Source organism: Protobothrops mucrosquamatus, unplaced genomic scaffold (genome assembly GCF_001527695.2).
Source record: "Protobothrops mucrosquamatus isolate PMUCROS unplaced genomic scaffold, P.Mucros_1.0 scaffold2226, whole genome shotgun sequence".
Lineage (NCBI taxonomy): Eukaryota > Metazoa > Chordata > Lepidosauria > Squamata > Viperidae > Protobothrops > Protobothrops mucrosquamatus.
This window is the reverse complement of record NW_015388316.1, coordinates 49,423-67,068: the sequence shown is the minus strand read 5'-3', so window position 1 is coordinate 67,068 and position 17,646 is coordinate 49,423. Positions and strand designations below refer to the sequence as shown.

The window sequence follows — 17,646 nt, the reverse complement described above, 5'->3', positions numbered from 1 at the left end:
ATAATAATAATAATAATAATAATAATAATAATAATAATAATAATAATAATAATAATAATAATAATAATAATAATAATAAAGTTGGAAGGAACCTTGGAGGTCATCTAGTTCAACCCCCTGCTCAGGCAGGAAACCCTATACCATTTCAGACAAATGGCTGTCCAATCTCTTCTTAAAAACTTCCAGTGTTGCAGCATTCACCGCTTCTGGAGGCAGGTTGTTCCACTGGTTAATTGTTCTAACTGTCAGGAAGTTTCTCCTTAGTTCCAGGTTGCTTCTCTCCTTGATTAGTTTCCATGAAATATTTTTATTTTTTTTAATTAAGAGATGAGGTATGGGGATAATTATACTGTATTTAAAGATGGTAGATAAGTTACTAAAATTGTTTTCACCTGTTGGGATGAAGGAGAAAGGTTTTTTTCCCCTCTTTCTCTGGCATAAAAATGTCTTTTCTTTGTAGCAGTTCATTGATTTCATAAATGCAACACACTGTAGTTTTTTTATACGTAGCATAAAGGTAAAAAAGTATATATGCAGTGTTATCTTCATTTTAGATGTCAAAAGGGTTTTGTGGTTCCCAATGTTTTCTTTTCTGTGAGAAACGGATCCAAAGTGGCTCTTTGAGTGTTTAAGGTTGCCGACCCCTGACCTATACTATACCTGTACATTTGGTTTTTCTTGCCTAAATGTAGAACCTTACTTTTTTCACCATTGAATTTCATTTTGTTAGATTTTTGAAGAGGGGAACTACATCAGCTCTTTTTCAGTCCTCTGGTAGTTCCCCAGTGCTCCAGGATCTTTGAAAAATATAGTTCAGTGGTTCTAAGATCACATCTGTCAGTTCCTTGAGAACCTTGGGGTGTAATCCATCTGGTCCTGGTGATTTGAACTCGTCTAGGCTGGACAGGCGCTCACTTACCATTTTCTTGCCTATCTTAACTTGTGTTTCTAATCTGTTTTTTATGGCACTATTTTTGATAGGTTGGTCTGTTTTTTCCCTTTGTGTAAAGACAGATGCAAAAAACGAGCTAAATAGTTCTGCTTTCTCCCTGTTGCTTGTCATCTTCTTGCCACTTTCCCCCACTAATGGACCAATAATTTCCTTAATTTTTTCTTGATTTCTTCCTTTCCTTTTGGAAAGACTTCTTTTTCAATTCCTTCTTTCTAACATACTCTAATCCAGGGCTTTTCAACCAGTGGTACGTACCACTTGTGCTACATTAACGAGTGGCAGGTGGTACGCAGCCCTGCTAGCCAAGTGTAGTGGGGGAGGGAAAGAGCCAGCGCAGGCAAGGACTTACTGTGAGAGAGTCCTCTGGAGCTGCAGAGTGGCTGAGGCTGAGCCTCACCCCAGGCTCACTTCTGGCTCACCCTCCCCATGAGAAAGGAGGAGGAGGGGGCGGAGACAGGAGAAGCTATAAAAGGAGGCAGTTTGGGCAGGAGAGGGGGAAAAAAGCAGCAGCCTCAGGAGGATGTGGAGTCAGCTCTAGCTGCACCAAAGGGGAAGGAGGAGGGGGGAGAGGAGAGGAGATCAAGGAGTCCAAGCAGGCCAAGCAGGCCGGCCATGAGCCGATCTACAACTTCTGTAGCAGCCACCTCTGCTGGCAGCAACGAACAGGCAAGAATTGCAGCAGGGGAGGGGTTGCCCTCCAGGAGGAATGAAGAAAGGTAGCATCAGCTGGAGGTAAGACAGGGAGGGAGGGAGGGAGGGAGGGAGATGGAGAGTGGAAGGATTCTTATGTGCTTTTGTGACTTTGAAGTTCTGGGATTTGTGCAATGTGGGCTTTGTGTTCTTAAGGAGTGTTTGGCAATTTCTATTTGGCTGATGGCTCCTGTTAGCTTCTATTGTTCTGCTATTGTTAGCTGTAAGTTTTGCTGCAAGGGATTTTGAAGTATTTTTCTCCTGAATGGATTTTGCCTGTAGCATTCCTTTACTTCTGAATGGAGCCATTTGGGGAGGCTGCCTTAGCCGGCAGCCAATACTTACTACATTTTTTTTCTTCCTTAAGTGCCAGCTGCACTAATTAACTTTCCTTTCTAGCCAGTAGCTAATTCTTAAAGTTAGTTTTTAAGTTAGTTCCCTCAACAGCTTCACTTTTCTGTCTCTGGAGGCTTTTCCTTGTTTGATGAATATATGGAAGAGGGAAAATATGGGGGGGGTTCAAATTCTTCCTTCAGAAGGAGGTGGGCATGAGAAAGAGGGAAGGAGGGAAGGAAGTCCCGCCTTAGCACTTGGCCACTAGCAGCCCTGCCATTGACTTTGCTTGTCAAAAGGTTGAAAAAAGGGATCATATGACCCTGGAACACTGTAATCATCATAAATGTGAATCAGTTGCCAAGCATCCAAATATAAATCACATGACCCTGGGCATGCTGCAATGGTCATAAGTGTGAAAAGTGGTCATAAGTCATTTCAGTGCAATTGCAACTTTGAACAGGTTTTTTGTTTTTTTTGGTCATCAAGTTTTTGACACCTTGCTAGGTGGTACTCGAATATTGCCATAGCCTAAAAGTGGTACAGTCGGTTAAAAGGTTGAAAAGCCCTGCTCTAATCCAATTTAATCTAATCACTGATTTTCTCCATGACATTCTGTCCCTAATCTGATGGTTTAGATCTTCCAGTGTAACTGGAAGATTGCTGCTGGTCATGTTCTAGTTCCTTCCACTTTTCCCAACATTAGAATCTTCTCCGTAGAGCAGAGTCTGCATAATGTGTTCAAAGTAGGATAACTTTAACCCGGTTATTTGTCCTCAAGTGAGAACTCTGGGTTTAATTTCCAATGATCCATTGATTTGTTTTCTTGGCTGCCCATGGCATTCTCAGGAGTCTTCTCCAACACTAAAGTTCAAAAGCATCAATACTCTTCTTATCCTGCTTCTTCAAAACTCAACTTTCATTTCCATAAAGTGTCATAGGAAATATCATATCTTGCACAATTCTGATATTTATAGATATAGACATATCATAGCATTTGAATAACTTTTCCAAGGCCTTCATGGCTGCTCTACTAAGTGCTAATCTGTGGCAGATTTCTTACTGCTTGTTCCTGTACTGTTGATGGTTGATCCTAAAAGACAGAAGCTATCTAACACTTCAATACCTTCATTATCAGTTCTAAGGCTGGTTCTTCTATATGTTGTAATTCATTTGGTCTTTATATGTTATTTTAGTCTCATTTTTTCCCCATTGTACTCCTTGGCTTTTATTATTAGAGCTTGCAGATCCTCTGCATTTTCAGCTATTTGGATAGTGTCATCAGCCTAGCCCAGATTCTTGATGTTTGTTCTCCAATTGTACAACCACGGAGATCTTCCAAATCAGTTTCCCTTAATATACAGTATAGTATATATAGCATATAGGTTGAATAAATAAGGGAGAGTATACTGTATAGCCCTGTTGCACTCCTTTGCCATCCTGAAACCAGCCTGTTATGTTCATGTTGACCCTTCTTTACTAGTATATAAGCTTTTCATAAGAACAGTGAGATATTTTGGGATTCCCATTTTTGTAAGCTTATTCAACAGCTTAATGTGATTGACAAAATTAAAAGCCATTCTATGATAAAGGAAGCATATATTGACGTATTAGTATTTTTTCTCTATTATCCATCATGCATCATCTATAATGTCTCATGTTCCTCAGCCTATTCTAAAGCCTGCTTGAACATTTGGCATCTCTTTTTCTATGTAGGGCTCTCATCTGCATTGGATGATCCCTGTACTAATAACTAACCTGAAAGGAATGACTAGTGGATATGACCAAAGCATAAGAATTAGTTCTAAAATAATACATTCAAGATGAATTGCAGAGGAAAAACCCCCTGTATATTAATTGTTCAATAAAGGTAGTAAAGAAATAACAGGCATGAAAGAAAATAAAGGAAAAACATTTTCTCAACTCCTGTTTTGGCTCAGAGTTTTCAGAGAAGGGGATATTTATTTCACTGGGTAATTCAGAAGAGCAAATTAAAGAATCTAGTTTCCCTGAAAGGAAAAGACAGAAACTGAATCTCCAGGTCAAACTGATTGATTGATTCCAATTGTATCATGCCACTATCCAAGTAAAATTCTTGAGAGTTTACATATATAAACTGTAAACCGTCCATGATAAATATTAAAATAAAACAATTACAACAGAAACCAACATAATCATACACACACACAAACACAAAAAAATCAGATAAATCAAACTTTTATTTAAAAAAAAACAAATAAAATATGGTTAAGTCAGAATAGAATGCTTTGTGGAACAATTCAGTTGTCTACATCCTCCCAAATATGATCGTTTTGATTTCTCCTGAAAAACTCTACCACAGAACTGGTACTGCTGCTTACAGTGGGGAACTAGAAGCAGCTTCTTCAGGGATGATCTTGTAAGCCAGGCCAATTCTGTAAACCATAACATGACTCAATGTCTCCTGACTCTGAAAAATCCTGGAGAAAGGAATGGAGAAGGCTAATATTTCATGATTATTGTGGAGATAAAGGATAGGGAAGACCTCATGGAACTACAAAAAAGTCAGCTAGAAATAGTTTAGAACAGGTTGCAAAATAATCAGTAGTTAATAACTTAAAAGACAAATCAAAAATGACAAGAAATCAGTATGGAATCATTAAGAACAATTCCTCTTAAACTAATCTCTGTTATTATTATTATTATACAATTCCTTAGTAGATTTTGGAAGTGTAATAGGCAAATACTTGGCAAAAAAATCCTATCACAAGAGTGTATCTAGTTGATGAATCCAGAATTGGCCTCCAAATCATTCTAAATTTTATCATCTTTATTCATTATGTGAATGAATAGGTGCTGGCAATGATTATCCAATTGCAGGTGTTTCACAATTGGCAATTATATTCTAGAAATTAGAAATAAAATCAATGATTTTGAAAACATTAGAGAAGTTGAATGAAGAAAAAAAACCTAGAATGAAATTTAATAGAAACAAATGCAAATGTTTCATTTAGAAAACAGAAATAAAAAACCCAGGTAGATAATACATGTGAGAAAGATTTTGGAATTATAAGCAATTATATATTGAATATCATCAGAAAGTCTGAGTCATGGTCTGGTTTTGGGTTGTTTGGATGGATGGCTGTTGTTGAAATGTGGTCTGGTTTCTTGTAGGGAGCTGTGATTTTTACTGTGTGGTGGGGTGCCTGTTTGTTGCACTCAATGCTTCTCAATGTTTATCGTCTTAATGACAACTTAATATTTTAAGAATGATGGTGCAACTGGAAGTAAGCCTGTAAAATGATTAGTGATCATCTTGCAATTTGTATGTGTCATCTTCACATATGCATCTTTCCTTTCAACAGGACAGAAATGAAATGTGTGAAGGTAAAAATCTTCTGCATGAAAAGGAATTTTTGAGAGACGACTGGCTGAAATATTCCTTGAAAAAAATTCTTTATTTGGGGGGGTTGAGGAAGAGGGGTATCTGGGGGAATGTCAAAAGAATCAAGATGACAGTCATGACAGCATAATCAAAACCCTGCCCCTTTTTACATGAATCACTATGTATGTAAAACAGCCTGGGGTTCGATCATGCAGCCAGAGTCACTAAGATGATCAAGGGCATGGAGACAAAAACACATGAAGAAAAGTTGCAAGATTTGGGAATGGCCAGTCTAGAGAAAAGAAGGACTAGGGGTGACATGATAGCAATATTCCAGTATTTGAGGGGCTGCCACAAAAAGGAGGGGGTCAACTTATTTTCCAAAGTACCAAAAGGCAAGACAAGAAACAATGGATGGAAAATAATAAAGGAGAGAAACCACCTTGAATTAAGGAGAAACTTCCTAACCATGAGGACAATTAACCAGTGGAACAGCTTGCCTTCAGTTGTTGTGAGTGCTTCATCACTGGAGGTTTTTATGAAAAGACTGGACGTCTGAAATGGTATAGGGTCTCCTGCTTGAGCAGGGGGTTGGACAATCGGTATCTTGTATTATTCCAGTTGATTAAAATCCCTTCTGGCATTAACCATCTAAAATTTATGCCTTTTGCAATCAGCTTTTTGGTTAGGAAATGATAATGTCTTCGGGTATCTCTTACTTTCTTGGGTATCTGCTTTAGGACCACAGTTTCTTTGTTTTTGTATTGTGATGGCTCATCTCTAACTTTTCTCAGTATTTCATCTCTTGTTGTTTTCTTTATAAATCTCACATGCACTTCTCTGGGTAGTTTATATTTCCTCGCATAGCTGGAGTTTATTCGAAATATTTCATCTATCTCCATTTGCATCTCTGCTCTGTCTGCTTTCAAAGCCTCTGTCAGAAGCTCAGTAATCACAACTGCTATATTTTCTTCTCTCTCTTCAGGGATATTTTGGAATCTTAAGTAGTGTTCCACCTTCTCCATTTCTAAGATCACCACCGCTCCTTCTAGATTTTGGTTGTTTGTTCTAATTTTTCATTTTCTTGCAATAATATTTCCATTTTTATCAATATCATCTGATTTATTTTCCATTTTCTAAATTCTTTGTTCACTCTTGACAATCATTTGGTGGTGAATTTAAATTTGTGTCTTTATAGCCAAGATTTCTTTGCTTAATTTATCAAAGTTACTTTTTGTCTCTTCGTAGTTTTTTTGCATTGATTCTTGAATCAATTTTAATATAGTTTGCATCTCATTTTGGGTGGTGCTTATTTTCTCATGCTGCAACATTGTTTCAATGGATCCCTGGGTTGTTGGACTAGGTGTTCCAACAAAGGGTGCAGAAGAGGTTTTTTTCATAAGTCTAGTGATGTTTGATGTACTCATCTTTCCAGCCAACTATCTTAAGGTAAAATCCAAATTGTAAAAGGAGCCAACTACTTTAGGCTAAATCCAATATCTCAAGGAGAAAAAACAAAATGCCACAAGCAAAAAGAAAAAAAGCCAACTATCTTAGGCTAAAATCCAACCCAAAAAACCTGGGCCAACTACTTTAGGTCAAATCCAACTCCTCCAGTCGAGTCTCCGATGTAAAATGTTCGCTGTCTCCAAGTAATTCCTATTTTAGTTATATCCAGAGTCAACAAATATAGTTATACAAAGTCTTTTCACTTGTAAATTCACACAAAGTCACTTTGTTTACACCAGGTGTTGTCTCAAGGTCAAATACTTTCAAATTCTTTTATTATTTAATAATACTGTATTTTTTTCTTTCACCACTACATGTCCTCATACACTGTTTTATCAATATCTGGTTTTAAAAGATTGTTACAAAGTTTTTCTTTTAAAGTTCTTTATAAGTTATTTACCTTTGAAATTACACCTAAAAAATCTTCCACCTCTTGTAGATTAAATGGTCTTTCTTTAAATCAATCTGTGTTCAATTTTTGAAAGTTCTTTTGTATTCCTTAAAAATCTTCCCGCTTTGTAGTTGCTCGCCGCCTTTAAATCTTAGTCCTTCTGGGGTTTTTACTTTTTAGCTTTTCCCAGTCAGGGGATCAACATTTTTAAATCCAAAAGGAAAATGAAAAAGAACTGGCTCACCCAGTTTCAGCACGCTGTTGACAATCAGCTGTTTGGTGGAGCACCATGGCTCCTCGCTTTTCTTCTGGCTAGTGATGACTTGGGCTACCTGGGCTCACCCGGCAGCCTTTCCTCCGTCCTTTCAGATGATTTCTTCAGTCCGCCTGGACTGACTGCCATCTGGTCCGAACTCCTGAGACATCCCTCCTTCTTCGTTGCCCCTCCAGGGTAACTTTCTGACCCTTTGGGGTCGCCAGGCAGAACAAAATCGGGCTGGGAAGCCGGAGCCCTGGCTTCTTCCATACGTCTCATCGCCCACCAAACCGGAATTCAATAACAAAACTCTTTTATTCTCTTTCATATACAGCCAAATTCACATAACTGTGCATCTTTGATTCCATTGCAAGCCATGCTAACTGAAGGCAGCAATCAATATTATTTGCATACCCACTGCAAACTGCCATGCCAAGTCTCACTATTAATCTAACTAGTTCAGAATATTCTACTTTAGGGATAAGCAATTTAAAGCCTTCCAGAATTCCGCAACTTCCGGGATCCATCCAGTGTAGTCAGAACTGAGATACTGAGAGTTGGTGTTATTATCTCAATGGCCCCTGCTTCCCTGCTCATCTACACTAACTGACAGCTGCTCCCTGCAGCTTCAGAAAGGATATCCAGCTCTGTTGGGAGAAGACAAAGTGCGAACCTGCCATCCAGCTAAGGCCTCTTTCAAATTGAACATAGTTCTGTACTATATTAAGTGTCAGGTTATAGTTGTTTGCATAAAGATATCCTTAATATGATTGAATCTGGAGAATTGCAAAATAAAATACAGCATTTTTCCTTTTTTGCCCTTACCTCCCTTCTTTAAAGAAATAAACAATAGCAATCAATCTATCATATATAACAAACAATCTTTCCTTTCTGATTTTCTGTTGAATTTTAGAGCAGCCAAAGCACATTTCTTTCACTGGTTATGCTGAGGTTGGGTCTACGTTTTGGGAAGGTTTCTTTTGTTTTGATGGAACTATAACTAATTTTCTGGACAGTTAAGGATAAAGAAAAAGACTGTTGGTTATATACAATTTTTCATTTAACTAATTAAAATTATGAATAATAAAAACCCAATTCTATGCATATTAAATATATTTTATTCCAAGATTATTGGAATAAATATGAATAGAATTACAGGTTTCTTTACCAGATTTATACAGTAATTGTCAGAAGCTGAGGATCATGACAAAACTAGTTGCTTTGACGATGACAAATGAAATGATAGGTACTCCACAGTTAAACCTCATGGGATGACACAGGAGTGTAATCTCATTATCAGGCTTTTTTTCTGGATTTTTAGTTAAATCAGGAGTCCCCAGACTCTTCAGCCAATCACCCCCTTCATGCAGTTTCAGGTTACTCATCAATCCCCAAAACATTTGTTGTAGGAAGCTAATTTAATAAATACTACTCTAACTAATATACCACCAATAATAACAATGACACCGACCCCTTGGATAATTCCATCAACACTGGTGGATCAGTACTGATCACTTGGGAAGCCCTGAGTTAAACACTCTCTCTGATCAGCACAGACTCTTTTTTTTCTTCATCTTAGAGCAAATAAAGTTGTTGAACTGCTGTAATGAAGTTAAGTTTTTTTTTAACCTATTTATACATTTTTGTTCATTGAAATAATAGATAATACTTGTAGCTCAGGTTTTAGATTTTGGCAATGGTTTGCTTTCTGAGCTTGCCATTTAGCTCCCAAACGTTTCGTTACCAGGCTAGGTAACATCATCAAGAGGACTTTTTATTCATTTTTAAAAAACAAAATACCCTGATTAAGGCACTCTCAAGGATTTATTCCAGACAAACAAAGACTGGACAAGCTGTTGCAGAAAAATTCAATATATTAAAGAATTGAGAGGAAAAGCAAAGAAAATTATGCACAAGATGAAATGAGGATGAAAGCTGAATGGCATCCGTTGTTAATCTTATCCATGGGAACAAGCTGAGATCATTCAGAGATTGAAGAAACTAAAAGACTCAGGGACTGTTATTTCTACTGTTGCAAAACTCTTCAAAATTAGCATGGCTACTGATCCACAAAAACTATTTTTAAGGATTTATTCTTTGACACAAGAGGGAGCTAAAGAATAAAAGAAGATGAAGCAGCACCAGGTATCTAAGTGAGTCAGAGAGGCAAAAGCTATTTTAGAAAAAGTATTTAAACATAATATTTCACTTTTTAGATCAACTATGTTCTAAGGATGTCACAAGAGAGGAGCAAGAGGAACAAATTACTCAAGAAATTGGAAGAAAGATGAATGACCGAGATATGCAACTTTAGAATAGAATAGGATAGGGTAGGGTAGGGTAGGGTAGGGTAGGGTAGGGTAGGATAGGATAGGATAGGATAGGATAGGATAGGTAATTCTTGATCAATGACATTCTGTAGCCTCTGTTTAATGATTTTTGCTGGCATGAGAAATCAATGCAATCTTGCGATAGTTGGAGCAGTCGCTGGCATCACCTTTCTTTACTAGTGGGATTAAAACATATTTTTTCCCAGTCCTGAGGCCATTAACATGTAGTCCATGTCTCTTGACACAGGCTGTGAAATACCTTTTTTTTCACCTTGCAGAATTTGAGCTTCAGTTTAGCCACTAATAGCTGATGGTCTAAGCTACAATCAGCTATAATCAGCCCCAGGAAGTGTTTTAACAGATGCAACTGAACTTTTCCAGTGTTTATCTGATTTTGAATGTTGTCCATTTGGTGCTGTCCATTTATATAAATGTTGCTTGTGTTGAATAAACCGTGCGTTCGTTATGCTGAGATGGTTTTCCTGGCAAAATTGCACTAGGCCAGACATGTCAAACACAAGGCCCGGGGGCCGGATGCGGCCCACGAAGTGGTTTCATGTGGCCCGTAAAGCCATCCTGGAAACAATGAGGGAACAGCCCCCGCTGCCTTGGCCCTGGCCCAGGCCAGCCGGGAGCCAATGTACAATTTTGTGGTGGCCATCTATGCTGAAACGCATTCAATTTTAGCTCCACAAGGACGTCTAGAAACAGCGAGAAACCAGCCCCTGCCGTGTTGGCCCTGCCCCCTGGGTGCATGCTGGGGAGGTGTCACCCTTTGTGAGGAATGAAGAAATGGACCATGCCTTGGCGCTTGCCCCGGTCCCACCCCCTTCTGCCAGAGACCCTCAGATCTGTCCCAGGCCCCCACAGGCACCCTTGACGCGAATGATGTAGAGCTGGCCATGCCCACCTAGTACGCCGCACCCACCCTGGCCACACACCCCTGCCCCCCCGAGGGCAACCGCAATGCTGATGAGGCCCTCAGTGAAATTGAGTTTGACACCCCTGCACTAGGCAATCATCAGCTTCATTCCATTCTCCCAGCCCAAATTTGTCTACTATTCTTGCAACTTCTCCTTGGCCTACTTTTGTATTGAAATTGCCCATAATATACAAAAGATTCTTTTTGGTATTTGCTTGAGAGCACATTGAAGCTCACTTTTAAAAAGTTCTTGAAGGAAAATAATTTCATCCTGGGTCAAACACCTCCTGGGCATTATGTCTGTTATGCCTTGAATTGGAAAGAAGAAAGGTAAAACTCAAGTATAATCACTTAGCCTAAACATGTTTCTTCCAGGTTGCCTTTAAACTGGTTCTTTATTATAATATTTTTTTCTTTTTTCTTTTTTTCTTTATGCTTTAGGATCCTTTCACAGCCTTTCATGTTGACAAGACTCTAGTAAGGAAGCACATGGCGTCACTTTTGATTGGGGAATTGGCACCTGATCAGCCCAGCTTTGAACCTAGTAAAAATGTAAGTTTGGAGACAGAAAATTGAGGTAGTGGCCTATGGTGTTAAAATGCAAAGCCTTAAATATTATAAGGCTTAAGCGAATGCTTCCATTGTTGAAAGCCACTCAGGTATTTTCATATATATTTTATGTCTGATTTTCTCCCATTCTGAAAGTAGTACGTTTCTTATGGCGTGATTTTGAAAATATTTATGCGCTTTTGTTTTCTCATACCATATAAAAGTATGCCAACCTAGTTGAAGATTGTGTCCCTCTAAATCAGTGTTTCTCAACCTTGACTATTTTAAGGCATGTGGACTTCAACTCCCAGAATTCCACAGCCAGCAATGCTGGCTGTGGAATTCTGGGAGTTGAAGTCCACATGCCTTAAAATGGTCAAGGTTGAGAAACACTGCTCTAAATAAAGCAATCTTTTATTTCTCAATGCAATCCATTCTGTGAGCCAAAGCAGAATAGCTGCTTGATAGTAAAGTCTCCAATCTGGAAATCCAAAGCCCCCTCTATCTTTAGCTTTTTGTAACAGTTAACATTTGATTCTAGCTTTTTTTCTTTGCCATATAAATCTTAAAATCATTGCATTTAGATCATCAACAAATTTCTTACTCAGTTTAACAGGAACTGTTTGAAATAGAAAAAATAGCTTTGGTAAAATGTTCATCTTAACAGTCGCTATTCTTCCTAGCAGTAATAATTGAAGATTTTCCCACTTTTCAAAGTCTATTTTTATTTGTTTCATTAATCTCTCATAATTATCTTCTTTTAATGTAGTATATCTTGCAGTTAAATAAATGCCCAAATATTTAACCTTTTTAACTATTTGAAGGTTTGTCATTTTAGCAAGTTGGATTTTCTGTTTATCTGTTAGGTTTTCTGTTAATACTTTAGTCTTTTCCCTATTTATTTTCAGTCCAGCCACTTCTCCGAATTTCTCAATTTTCTGCAAGAGTTTATCGGCTGTTTCCAGTGGCTCCTCTAAAATAAAAACCAAATCATCCGCAAAAGCCTGTAGTTTATATTTCTGGTCTTTAATCTCCAGTCCTTTAATTTCCGTATCTTGTCTAATATTTCTAAAATTTCTATTTTAATTTCCGTATCTTGTCTAATATTTCTCTAGTGTAAGAATAAATAACAAGGGAGACAGTGGACATCCCTGTCTAGTACCTTTTTTAATATCAAATCCATCTGTATAATCTCCATTTAAAAGTATTCTTGCTGTTTGTTTCTTGTAAATTGCTTGAATTGCTTGAATAAAATTCTCACCAAAATCCATTTCTTGAAGTTGTTGAAACATAAATTGCCAGTTTAAATTATCAAAAGCTTTTTGTGTGTCAAGAAATATAAATGCCATCTGGTTCCCTGGATAGATTTCATAATATTCCAAGACATTTAAAATAATCCTCAAGTTGTTCTTTATCTGTCTTTTTGGTAGGAAACCATTTTGATCTGAGTGAATAAATTCAGTCAAAAAATTTTTCATTCTTTCTGCCATTGTTGCAGCAAAAATTTTATAATCCACATTTAGTAGCGATATTGGCCTATAATTTTTAATTAGTGTAAGATCAGTATTTTCTTTAGGTATCAAAGTAATATTAGCTTCAGTCCATGAATCCGGTATTTTCGTCTGTGTAAAAACTTCATTACATAAGTCTTTCAAAGTTGGAGTTATAATATCTTGTAATGCTACCTAAAATTCTGCAGGAAGTCCATCAGGTCCTGGTGTTTTATCTTTCTTTTGCTTTTTTATTGCCTCTGTAATCTCCATCATTGATATATTCTCATTCAGCCTCTGCCGCATATTCTCAGGAACCTTTGGGAGGTTTGCTTCTTTTAAGTAATCCTGAATTACCTCTTTGGAAACCATCTCTGCCTTATAAAGTGTCTCATAGTAAGCCTTCGTAATTTTTTTCATTAAATCATTATGACAGTGTAATTCACCCTCTGAGTCCCATAGCTTACTTATTAATCTTTTTTCTCTTTCTTTTTTCAATCTATATGCAAGCCATCTCCCTGGTTTATTAGCATTTTCAAAGAAATTCTAACAGGTTCTCATCCCTCTCTTCTATCATTTTTTGAAATCTTAGAAAGTATGATGCCCTTTCCATCTCCATCATCGCCATACTTTCTTCCAGCTCTGCATTAGATTGCGCCAATCTCTGATTTTCATCTTGCAGAGCTTCTAATTTCTGATCCACTACTACTGACTTGTCTTCTATTTTTTGCATTCTTTGTTGAGTATCTGACATCGCCTGTTGTAAGGCTTCCATTTTTTGATCCATCTTAAGCAAATCATTTTTCAAGTTTTCATAATTTTTTTCAAAGTCTTTTTTCATTTCCATTTTAAAGTCTACAGTTGCCTGGAGAATGGCTTGCGTATCCTTGTGTTGAGTGTCCTGTTGTAAAAATGTTGTAATTGATTTTTGTGGCACTGGACTCACTGAGGTTGATGCAGGAGCCGAGGAACCCTTCCTCACCTCTTTTGCCAAATTTGAAACACTCATCTTCTGATTATTGTATTTATCTGTAATCCAACATCAAGCCCGATGGCCCGTTTAGTTATAATCCAATAGTAGAGCCCGATGGCCAATTATAATCCACCGAATAGCTCAAAAAAGGAAAGAAAGTAAAAAAGAAAAATTATAATCCAAAGCCCTCCTATTATCAAGTATCAGGGCCAAAGGTAGTTTAAAAAAGTATAAAAGCCAAAAAAAGTAAAAATAAAAGTAAGAATATCCAATAAAAATATTGTCAAAAAGCAGGAAAAGATATAAAAAGGAATGCAGAGTCTCTAAACAAAGAAAAGAAAATGAAAAAGAGGAACATAAAAAATATGTTTATATCTACACAGCAAAGCTAACAAAAAAGGAACAATAGAGGAAAAAAAGAAAAAAACAGTATCCAATTTATAATCCAGTTAGAGACTTACAAGTCTTCTTTTGTAGTTTCCCTTATTTTGAGAAGTATAAAGAAAATCCAGAAAGGAAACCAGACACAAAGCAAGAAGAAAAACAAAAAAAGAAAAACAGTCTCTCTTAGTAATCTCCAAGAGAGATAAAAATGTCTGGGCATACAGCCAAGTGTCTGGGCATTAAGCCAAACTCTGCAGTTGAATCAACAAAGTTAATATAAAAAAAGAACAAAGGAAAAGAGTTGCGAAATAACCACCAGGGAACGCTGTTTCTTTCCCCGCCGTTTAGATAGGGAGAAAGCAAAAGAAAAAGAGAAAGTTCCAACATTAAATACACAAAACTAAAGTTCTAAAAAGTTCTTAAAAAGAGCAATTAAGGTGGCTTTTCCCAAGTAAGATAGTAATAAATCTTCTTTTCCCTCTATAGTGAAACAAGCTGATTCCTTCAATTTAGCTTGAGATCGAAAAGTTTTCAAAAGTTTTAAAACGCTTAAACCGCCACTTTTTGGGAGGGGGGAGAAGCAAAAATCCCCTCCTCCTCCTCCCTTTAGGCTTCCAGCTTTACTTTAAAGGCAGGCAGTTTTCTCAAAGGTCCACTTTGCAACAAAAACTGATATCATCTCACCCAGACCAGTTGCTTGTTTCCTGAAACAGCTGACTCCTGTCTCTGATGACCTGCTGAAGATGGTGGCAAATGCAAAGCTCACCGCCTTTCTCTCGCCAGTTCGAGAGGCTATTTTGAGTTTGGAGAGCCAGCTACCACCGGCTCCCTTTCCTCAAAGAATTCACCTCTCAGTGACCACCCCTCTAGGGTGGCATTCAGCCCTGATGGACCCACCAGTGAAAGAAATTTGGACCCTGGGAACGGAGAGTCATGTCTCAGGGTCTACAGCCAACGATGGCACCGGAAGCACTTATCCAAACCTGATTAACTATGATAAACTGGTTAGTTATAAAGATATTTTGGATAAAGATGGAAAACTTAAGGACAGGCAAACTCTTCAACAACAAGGTATTGACCTAACATGGTGGTCCTATTTTGCAAATTCAAACAAGATACTAAAAAGATATAAAATCAACAGGATTTTACAAAGAACAGACTCCATTAGATAAAATTCTGTTAAAAACGGATGAGAATTTGATTAAGAAACTCTATAAATTTCTTCTAAATTGGAAGATGGAAGAAGAACAAGTGAAAGAGACAATGATAGTATGGGCAAAGAATTTTGGATATTCTATAGATTTAGAAGATTGGCAAAAACTTTGGGATAAAAATATTATGCTTACAAAAGCAGCAGCATATAAAGAAAACTTATATAAGATATTTTATAGATGGCATATGACACCAGTTCGCTTAGCGAAAATGTTTAAAAATGTATCGAATACTTGTTGGAAATGTAAACAACAGCCAGGTACTTACTACCATGCCTGGTGGGTATGCCCTAATGCTAAGAAGTATTGGTTTAAGATTCATAGATGGTTGGAAAAGATGATGAAAATACAGATAGAATTTAAACCGGAATTGTTTTTGCTAGGAATATTAAGACCTAATTATGGTAAAGAGAATGACTATTTGATATTACATGTTTTAACAGCGGCAAGGATAGTATTTGCACAATTTGGGAAAAATGAAAATCTACCATCTGACCAGTCTATAATTACTAAAATTTTAGATTGTGCAGAAATGGATAGATTAATATTGGAGATGAAAGAGAAAGATGATTCAGTTTATTTTAAAACTTGGGAAAAAATTTATCAATGGTTAGAGATGCGTTAGAATCTGAAAAGAATTTAATATTACAGAACAGATGATGGATTTTTAATTGAGTTATAGTTCATATGTTGATAACATCTTTATTTTTAGTGATTCTTAACCGTTAATGTTGATAATTATGACTAGTTGAGATTTTACTACTTATGTTTATTTACATAGATGAATTTATTTGTTTATTAATTGTTAGTAATATGGATATAGTTAATCTTATTTTAAAATGGCTGAGTATGATATAAATTATATTTATTCACTATTATGATTCGGACAGTAGCTTGTTTGTTAAAGTACGAGATTATTGTACCTACCCTTATTCTATCCTAAATCCCTCATCCCCTTCCCTCCCCATACCTGTATTGTTCCTACTTTTTCTTCATTTATATAAACTTAATAAAATATTTAAAAGAAAATATTATAAGGCTTGACTCAAAGATCACTTTTGTCATTAAAACTAATCTGCTATTAAGGTCAACAAAAGAGATTTTTATAAAGTATTCCTCAATCTTTCTGCATTGCCCTTGTACTTCACCCCAATCTCTTGGCATTTATAAAAACAGTAAAAGTCCATTTCATTCAGCAGACTTTTAATTATGAAGTGATCTTAGTATCTGCCATTTCATTCCCTTCCACTCTCCACTTCATTGCCCTGAAGCCCCACTTGATCCTCCCCAAATACATCTGAAGGATATCTTCACTACCACTCACACTCAACTTCCTCTCATCTCACTGTCTGCTTTCACTAAGCAAGCAGGACTCGGACCCACCGGTGAGAATAACACGGAGAGAACCCGGTTTGCTTCTTTAGGATCCACAGATTTAACCTGAACCCAAATAACCCCACAAGATGAGGCTTTTGTCATTTCAACAAGTCATATCTAGGTAGTATCCAATATAGAGTGAATGTACACAGTTTTATCCTGTTCATGCTCCCGATGCAGAGCAAACTCATTTCATGTCCCATCAGATGATCTTCCATCTGATTTTGCCAAACAAGATCTAAGGTACTTTTAAAAATGCAGCTGGGCAATAAGATTGGGCAAATAAACCCGGTTCTTTCAGGTCGCCTTCCTCAGCCTCCACCTAATCAATCCCAGCCTTAAAATTATTAAGCAGGTGGTTGCAATGCAGCCTCAGAGAGTCTGGAGAAAATGATTTATCTGGATCCTTTTCAGTCAGGTTTCAGGCCTGGGCACAGCAATGAAACAGCACGGATCATGCCTGTGGATGGCCTGTGGTGGGACTTCTGGCCAATGGGCATCAAATGATGTAACTGTGATGAAAGTAGTAATATAGGAAAGAAATAATATAGGTGGATTCATAGATGGTACCATCCACCAGTAACAGTTCTATAAATATTTAATAATAAATATTTAATATTAATTAATAATCCATATTAACTACATATTTTATAACAGTAATAAAATACTACATTTAAGTGAATTTGGAATATAATACAAATGCACTCTATAAATGAATTTAATGAACAAATATAGACTACAATAATTATTTGAACACCACACTCTCAATAACACAACACTCTGTGTTTTTTTAAAACTAATAACAATAGCAATAGCACTTAAACTTATATAACAGGTCAGAGTGCTTTACAGCCCTCTCTAAGTGGTTTACAGAGTCAGCATTTTGTCCCCAACAATCTGGATCCTCATTTTACC

At 36.9% G+C, this 17,646-nt stretch overlaps 1 protein-coding gene across 1 annotated transcript in view; it reads left to right on the top strand.

Moving 5' to 3' along the window:
• The first annotated feature begins 1,578 nt into the window (after nt 1-1,578).
• The window catches only part of LOC107295117 (acyl-CoA (8-3)-desaturase), a 34,046-nt gene continuing 17,978 nt past the window's right edge, over nt 1,579-17,646 (top strand). The window contains exons 1-2 of the mRNA XM_015824415.1: nt 1,579-1,684; nt 11,189-11,299. Coding sequence (XP_015679901.1) covers nt 11,237-11,299 — 63 coding nt within the window. The 5' untranslated portion in view covers nt 1,579-1,684; nt 11,189-11,236. The remainder of the gene's footprint in view (nt 1,685-11,188; nt 11,300-17,646) is intronic.